Raw genomic sequence first — 8,527 nt, 5'->3', positions numbered from 1 at the left:
AAAAAAAAAAAAAAAAGTGTACAGTCAAGCACTTACGTAAGAGTATCCACCTGATGATGACCATAAAATTCCGAAACGTGTTATATAAGTGACATTTATAAAGAAAAGTGAAAACAAAGTACATCAACAGTCTAAAAGCATGACCTTCAAGATTGCCCCTTCAAACTAAATCATAAAACAAAGGCACCATTTTAATCCTCAGTCAATGAGTGCATTTGTCCTTTTGTGTGAATATTGTGAACCAAATTTGAGCTTCCATTTTCACAGGTGAACGGACGATTGACCCTTGGAGAGAATATCGCGGACAATGGCGGTCTTCGTGAGTCTCTGAGGGCGTACCGCAGGTTTCGAGAGCGAAACGGGCCTGAACCCACGCTGCCAGGACTCGAAGCTTTCTCTGACGAGCAACTCTTCTTTCTATCCTTTGCTAATGTAAGTGAAAGTAGTTTCTCTTTGTATTGCGAAACAGATTTCAATCATCCGGTTTACAGTTGTCCATCCATTCGGTAATGACCTCTTCACATCACCACAACATTCCTAACAGTTCCTGGTTATGTCAACTTTGATACTCTTTACATGGCGGTGGAACTTCGACGTCAGAATAAAATACGTAAAGAATTAACAAACCATTGCGATCTACATATAAAATATCTGGACCTGTAAGTAAAATGCCTGTAATTTGCTTAACAGTGAAATTTGTCATCTTCAGTACATTCACAAAAATAGTGGTAGCCGGCCAAATTAGTTAGCAAATACTTTGCAAATAAAACAAAAACAAACTCCATGGCACGCAGTCCGCAAGCGAGCTATGCCGACCGGGCGACCGCCGCTTGTCGGCAAAATTAGTGTCACTTTTGCTTATAGACTGTGTCACGTGGTCAGCGCAACGGATCCCCTCTGCCGTTAATCTCGGTTTTCTAGACCGGAGCCGCTACTTTTCTATTCAAATAGCTCCTCAATTATCCTCATGAGTCTGAGTGAAGCCCGTTCCCGACACACTACTTCCCAGAAAATCTAGTAGCGCCGGGAATCTAACCAGGTACCTCTGGAGATGTAGCCAGGAACTCTAATATTTGAAAATAATTAATCATAAATACTATAAGCTATTCGATTTCCATTAAAAGCAAAGACGCCGTGAGCAATTATAAGAGACGCACCAGCCGAGGTACAATATTTCTGTATAAGTTATGGGTCTACATTTTCATATAATGATAAATTTCCCCTTTACATATTAATTCTCACTTCTTGAATTCATCGCAACTTCATAATTACGAGAATAAACTGGATTCAATTTGTTCGTGCGGATGAAATGTGTTTCGATCCTCATAGGTCATATTCTGACAATATGTAAGAATGTGCCTTCAAGTTCATCGGTGTGTGCTTGAAAGTTGCAAAATTGAAAGTAATATAAACCGATATTCTCAAGTAAACACTGTAAGACTGTAAGAGTATTTCCATGCTTCAAGGGCAGCCTGTAACATGTGGGTAAAGGCCACGGCGAGGAGAGACGCTACATCCATTTAGCTGGGATTCACACGATCCCAATGCAGTAAATGCGTAAAACAAAGGTGCCTTTGTTCAAGACGTGCAGTATGATTTAAATACCAAGGGGATGTGGCTTTACGCCTTCTAAAAATTGCCTTAGATCCTGTAAATCTCATGTACGTTTCGCATGGGAGAAAAGAGAAACGCATACATTCTTTACGCACATCCTGTTGGGTTGAGACCACTAAACGACCTGGAAAGGATAATAATATAATGGATCTTAAAGAAATAATGTATGAGTGTAGAAATTTCATTCAACTGGCTCATGACAGCGTCCAGTTTCAGTTGTTTTGAAAATGGTAATTACAATTCGCGATCCACAAAGAATGAGGAATTTCTTAACCAGCTCAGCTACTCGAGAAAAACTGTGCTTCAAGGAGTTAGGCCCATATGTTACTTATTTGTGTTTCCACCTCCAGAATAATTCATCCAAAGAGGATCTCCAGTGAGGCTGTTTAATTAAGTGAATATTTAAGTAAACAGAAAATGTTCAAGATCTTGAACATACAGAAGAAAGAATTAGTTTCTGAAGAATGATAGTGGGCAGTTTTTAGACAATAATAAAAGGGGGGGGGGGGGGATGAAACGAAAAGAAGTTAAAGTGCTGTTGTTGCATGTCTAAGCTAAATATTGTGGAGCGAATGTAATTTTGTCCACTGCCGGTAACTCTTCCTCTAGACAAAGGCGATAATTTCAGTTACATAAGATCTAAAATTTTGTGACTATCGTACATTAGTACAAATACAATGTTTTCATATATTATCCATCGTCTTGTCTTTATCTAAAAACCATTTTGCTCAATCGATTGGGGCCAACTGAGTAGGTTTTACCTGAAGACGGAGGCAGAATCCAGTCTCCGAAACGTTGTGTTTTGAAAAATAAACAGCGCGGTTTTTAGGCTAAAACAAGACAATGGATAATGTCCAAAAATATAATATGTGTACTAATTTCAATTACAGTTGTTAACAACAAGTGTTTTAATAAAAAATGCAAACAACATACGTTTTTTACAATAACTACAATTTGAATATTACTTCGGCCTGGTATATTCTTGAGGAACACCACTCCAATCAGTACAAACCTAATGCTGATCTTCAGGACCTTCGTCACAAAAATGAACGTCAAACCATGACCTTAAACGTGCAGATAGAAACTGGCAAGAACGGAGTTGTTATGAGGAACTGTCTATCCTCCTTTGTTCCTTTGTTTTCAGGTTTGGTGCGAGAACTGGTCGAAAGAGTCCCTTCAGTGGGGCATGGATGATGAACACTCCCCAAACCGAATTAGGGTTCTGGGGGTCCTGTCAAATTCTCCGGAGTTTTCTAAAGTCTGGAAATGTCCGAAAGGTTCGGTAATGAATCCCGAACGTGACAAATGTAGAATATGGTAATGAAATTTTGGGCGGAACACAATTATTGGTATCCACTCCTTGGTACATTGGTTCAACAGGGTCCGTGCCATAGTTCATGCCATTAGTGGCCCGGCTTCTTACCCCGGAGGCTTCGATTCAATTACAGGCTGTGTGGGATTTGTGGTAGGCAAAGTGACACTAAGGAAGTTTTCTCTTCCACTATTTCGGGGTTTGCTGCCAATTATCACTCAGATACTATTCCATTTTGTCATCTATCATCCGGTTATGGTACATACAATGGGCCCACTTACAGCTTAAGTACGAAGGGACTCAGCATCACTTCCGTTACAATTTTGGTTCAGTTAGGAGGTCAAGAGACTAACTGAATCCTGAACGAGTTCGGCCATTAATCTACATTTGCATTTGAAGTACTACGAGTATATTTGTTCATAGTATAGGCTTACAAATGCAAAGATTTTACTTTTTGTTTCGTTCTAATTTAAAAATGTATACGACTCTGGTCTGTCACATTACGTGATAACCGCTTTGTTTTCATTTATCTTTAAAATATTTATGCCTGGTCTCGATTCTAAAGACTGAACTTATCCGATTTTAATATATATTATGACTAAGAATATCTTACTTTAAAATTTCCTCCATTATAAAAATCAGTATTTATTTCGAAGTGTTTATTCTTACTAAATTTTTAGACGTTATTTATGAATCCGTGAAACAATTATAGGCCTATTGGTACTATTAATATCATTGTACTTAAAAAGTATGTTAAATCATGATCAAGACCAAACTACTCCACATGTACAAACAAGTTGTTATATCAGGAATATGATATTTTAAATATATAAAATTTTGGAAGATATTACAAACGTATCCCATGTGTAATATCCACGCTTTAGAACTAGTCGTAATACTTGTATGGATACAATTAAATTACTTCCAGACTCATATGCACGGACGAGCTATACTTGCTGTGTCATTGTATAACACGAGTGTTGGCAGCCTCAAGCATATTCACTCGTACACAGTTGCACTAAACTATGACCTACTGTTGTCCCGAAGTTTGAAATTTGGGATCCCTGATCTCAGTTTCCTTGACATTGATATATTGACGATTGTCCTACATTTCAATGGAGTCATTAAAATCAAAACTGTTTTATGATTTTAAACAGAACTTACTGTGGAATTATAAAAAGTAATGTCAAATGACAATATCACCAAGAATCAAAATCCCCTGATGTTTTTACCCCCATTTTACATTGTACGTGATGGTTCTCACAGTTATTTTAATGTACATGCATGTATATGTATTTTGAACATATAATGTGTTCTGATATAAGGTTGTGGTTTAAACATTAGTTAGAATAAGAGTATACAAATATTTTCACAAACAAATATATAAGGGGCCACATATGTATGAGAGAGTGTCAATGTATTGTTTAATTTGTTAATAAACATAAAATGTAAATATATAAAAATTGTTGCAAACAAGAACATAAGATAACTCGTTGTGCCTATGAAATATGGTGCTGAATAAAATAAAGTAGTTTATTAGAAAAATTATTTTTCTTTAGCTACTCTATTGTTTCATTTTGGAAACTTCTCTTTTCATGGTAACCTAATTAATTGCTGGTTCACACCTACATTTTTGGACCACTTGAACTTTCTTCCATAAAGACTGAAAGTTAAAGAGATACCTGTGCTTAATTAATTAAGCGCCACGCCATAAAAACGTAAGGGGGAGTGGAAGCATAGTTCCACCATTTTTGGCCTTGACACTAGACGGAGGTGAGTGGTCAGCTTTACGCTCCGACCGCTTTAATCCCAAGCAAAAGAGTTCCCGTTACCCATTGTATTGGAGGCTCAGTCCGAACACTATGGAGAACAAAAGAATCTTGACCCCGGTTCCGGCTTCTGGTAAAGTACTTCGGTTGATACAGAAGGAAATAAATTTCGCGACATCCCAGTCGGTATAGCGGCGGGCTACGGACTTTTGTTTGATTACCGGCAAGGGCAAGAGATCTTACTGTTCTCCACAGCGTCCAGACAGGCTTTGAGCCCAACCCGTCCTCCTATCTGATGGGTGCCAAGGACACTTTATCCGCAGACAAAGCTGTCGGAGCGTGCAGCTGACAACCCATCTCCATCTAGTGCCAAGGATAAGAATGATGGGAGTTATATCTCCACTCCCGCATTCATGTTCATGGCATGAAGCACAGGGGACTACGTTGCTGAATATAAGTAAAGATGTTCCTACGCATAACAAAGTGATGTAGTGGGGCGTGAAGGTTATATGCATGAGTGTGATACTACATGTGGACAGTCAGCTCCAAGATGCTACCAAATTACGTGTAGTACCAGTGGGCCAGAAGATAAGCTGTACAAGAAGCCAATTACGATCCCACCAGGAAATCATTTCCGGGGTGTCAAATACAATACAATTAAAATGATCAAGTCAAGAAGGGTAAGATGTGCGGGGCATGTAACACGCATTTGTCGGTCTCAGAAAATGAACCAATGTGGAGGCTGTTGTGAATACGATAATGAACCTTCGTGAGTTCTGTAAAATGCTGATATATTCCTGAGTTTCTGAGCAACTTGTGGCTTCTCAAGAAGGCCTCATCTCCACTGAGTTAGTTAGAGGACTACTGATATAAGTTTAATGGGTTATAAGACGTTTTCTTTTTTTAATGTTTCGATAAATATGGCTCCATTATTTCACATGAGTCAGCTGCTGTACAATTTCTGTTATGAAAGCTTTGAAACGTATTCTGTCCAGACAGACACGAAGGAGGATCCAAAACATTATATTGGAGAACTTCTTAAACTAGAGACACAGTGTGGAGTAAGTTTTACGACAAACTTAAGAAATTTAATACAGTTAACCCTTTAAAGCCCAGTGGTTACTATATTTACCACCAAATTTAACATACTGAAACTCTGTGTTGTGCCCGCAGAGTAAGCTTTTATGTTTCGTATAGTTCTCACAACGAACAGCTACTCCTTCCCTTAGCAGCAGTAACTGGTTAGTCTGCGGCTAGTCGCTGGCTTCCCTCCGCGGCGGCCCGGATTCAATCCCGGGTCTGGTCAAGTGGGATTTGTGGTGGACAAAGTGGCGTGGGGGCAGGTTTTCTCCGAGTACTTCGATTTCCCCTGTCAATCTTTATTACACCAATTGCTCCACAATCACCCTCACCTATCATCTGAGGCTCGTACAATAGGCCAGAAGTGGCCGCAGTACAAGGGATTTAGTCCTACTCAACTAGCAATAAAAAGACAACTGGTTAGTCTTCGTAGCGGAGACGTAATATATTTCCTGCTAGGCACGAACTGAACTTTTGTGTTTTTCGAAAAAAATAAGCCTTGAAATATCTCTGGTCGCGCGCCTCAAGGGGCTTGGCGCCAAGACGAACCGATTGGCTGTAAAGTGCCAGTCGTAAAGTAACGCTGACTCTGACTCTAACAGTGTTTAAAGGGTTAACTTAGTTTAAAGTCTATGTGTTTTAAATTAATATGCATACTTAGAAATGTCAGTTATGAAAAAAAATAATTCATGTTAGTATATTATTATAAAATATGTTTAATATATTATATTTCGGCTTTATTCTCATTGAAACATGTTGTATTTCTTGTGGAACATTGGAACTTAGCAGATCTATATTGAGTACGAAGGAAGACATCTGGATACCGACCAAACAGCTGTCTTTTTCTCAGACATTTTGAAGAACACGAAGAATTCTTATTTATTTATGTGGGTCAACCTAGACCTTTCTGCCGTCCAGTAAGTTCTTTTAAAAAAGTCGATACTTTAATTCAAAATGATACGGCAGTTTAGGTGAAAATTTGTTTAATTTGACCTTGGAAAGTAAGTTTGTTCTTCGTTCTGTCTGTTTTGTTACTCTGGAGATAGAGAGATTTAGGTAAGAGGGTATATTCGGAAATTTATTTTCTTTAAAGTCACACAATATAAGCGTACATACGCTTCGACAATAAATAAAAAGCAGTCTCCTTGCTACTTCTTCACACTTAATGAACGGTCTTATCCTTTTTACATTCTTTCTTTCAGGATCAAAAGTATTTTAGCAGGCTCTTCTCAAATGTCTTCACCTATACTCGTCTCAACAACAAGAACATTAAATATTCAAGTCTGTAAATTCGATTATTTGGCTTTCAGATACGAGTTGCAACGAAAGAGATCCTGAAGCGATTAAGAGCAAGAACTCGTGGAAGTTCACTGTTCTTTTTGAACGTAATTTAGGTGTATTTTTGTCATTCGTTGCCACATTTTGAAAGATTTTCAGCTCTCTTTATATCATGATTCTGTCATGTGTTTTATAGATATGAGCTTACACTCATTTCTGTCTGAGTTTTCTTCTAGAATAACCTCTTTACTAGACTATTATGTAACAAGAAGGAAATAAAAGAGATACGAAATGTTCATAAACCGAGAGCAGCAATAGAGATATGTTTAAGTATTCCTTTTGCTGTTCTAAGAAATAATTTTTAATTTTTTTGTGCGCTGAGGTCATGACTAAGCGTTATTCTCTAACGGAAGTGAGGTTTGAATGGAGTCATTACGCTTATAGGAGGTTTCCGATGAGGCACTGCATAAAGAGTAACATAATCTAGGTTGGACTCTTGAATTCGTTGAAATTCCTTTCAGGTTGCTTAATAGTGACAGTCTCGGGAGGGAGAATAAATATTTCAATCGAAACCAGGGACCTTTAAATTCCCTAGACCAAACACGATAGCTTTAGGTACTTATAATATTTTATAAAAAAAGTAATTCGTAGTACTAACTTTAATATGAGGAGAAAAACAATTATTACCGGAGAGTAAATTACGATTAGCAGTAACAGTAACTTCTACAGATATACGATCTTCAAAATATATTAAGTCCAACGAGAGAACCTGTTTCAGAAACATTATTATTATTATCATTAGCTTGTTTACTTTTCTGCACTAATGTGTTTTTCCTCCAGTGCTTGCCTGTAATTTGTCCCTTGACTTTATATTATGTCTGCCCATAATGTAATTACCTGTATCTACATTGTGCTGTGTCTGTAACTGGCCTTGTGGCTGCTGACTCGGCACATAAACAGCACAAAAATGAATCCAATTATTATTATTATTAAATTTGTTCCTAACAAAGAGATAGAAAATATCTTACATGAGGGTGCTTAAGAGAAGGTTTTAACCTGAAGAGGCAGGAAGTAACATGAATATGGAGGAAACTGCATAATGGGGCCAATAAACATCTTGACAGTATGTCTCCAAACCGAGATTTAAACCACGAACATTCCGAATTGGAAGCTCGGGTACAAATCATGCTACCACTGCGATCGTTTCAGAAATATTACGAACTGTTATTGTTGTTCCGCGAGGTGCCATGAGGCGGGAGTTCTAATAGACTGATTAAATACCTATATTCTGGGATACCACACAGTGTAGTCAGAGGAGAGGCAAAGGGCGTTTCGGAGAGCGTATAACCTCCATATTCAGAGTCAAAATATAAACCGATCAAGAAACCAGCATGAAGCAGGCAGCAAGAAGATCAATGATTACGGTGGATATGTTTCTACGAAGCATCGGTTGCCTTCTAACGGATTACATGAC

The 8,527-nt window shown here is 38.1% G+C and overlaps 1 protein-coding gene across 1 annotated transcript in view; it reads left to right on the top strand.

The window, feature by feature from the left end:
- The window catches only part of LOC111861962 (neprilysin-11-like), a 60,719-nt gene extending 56,281 nt beyond the window's left edge, over positions 1 to 4,438 (top strand). The window contains exons 20-21 of the mRNA XM_033750519.1: positions 268 to 432; positions 2,759 to 4,438. Coding sequence (XP_033606410.1) covers positions 268 to 432; positions 2,759 to 2,935 — 342 coding nt within the window. The 3' untranslated portion in view covers positions 2,936 to 4,438. The remainder of the gene's footprint in view (positions 1 to 267; positions 433 to 2,758) is intronic.
- Positions 4,439 to 8,527: the final 4,089 nt, after the last annotated feature.

The sequence above is a fragment of the Cryptotermes secundus genome, unplaced genomic scaffold, assembly GCF_002891405.2.
Source record: "Cryptotermes secundus unplaced genomic scaffold, Csec_1.0 scaffold181, whole genome shotgun sequence".
NCBI lineage: Eukaryota > Metazoa > Arthropoda > Insecta > Blattodea > Kalotermitidae > Cryptotermes > Cryptotermes secundus.
Note: the sequence above shows the minus strand (reverse complement) of the source record. Positions and strands in the feature narration are given on the sequence as shown.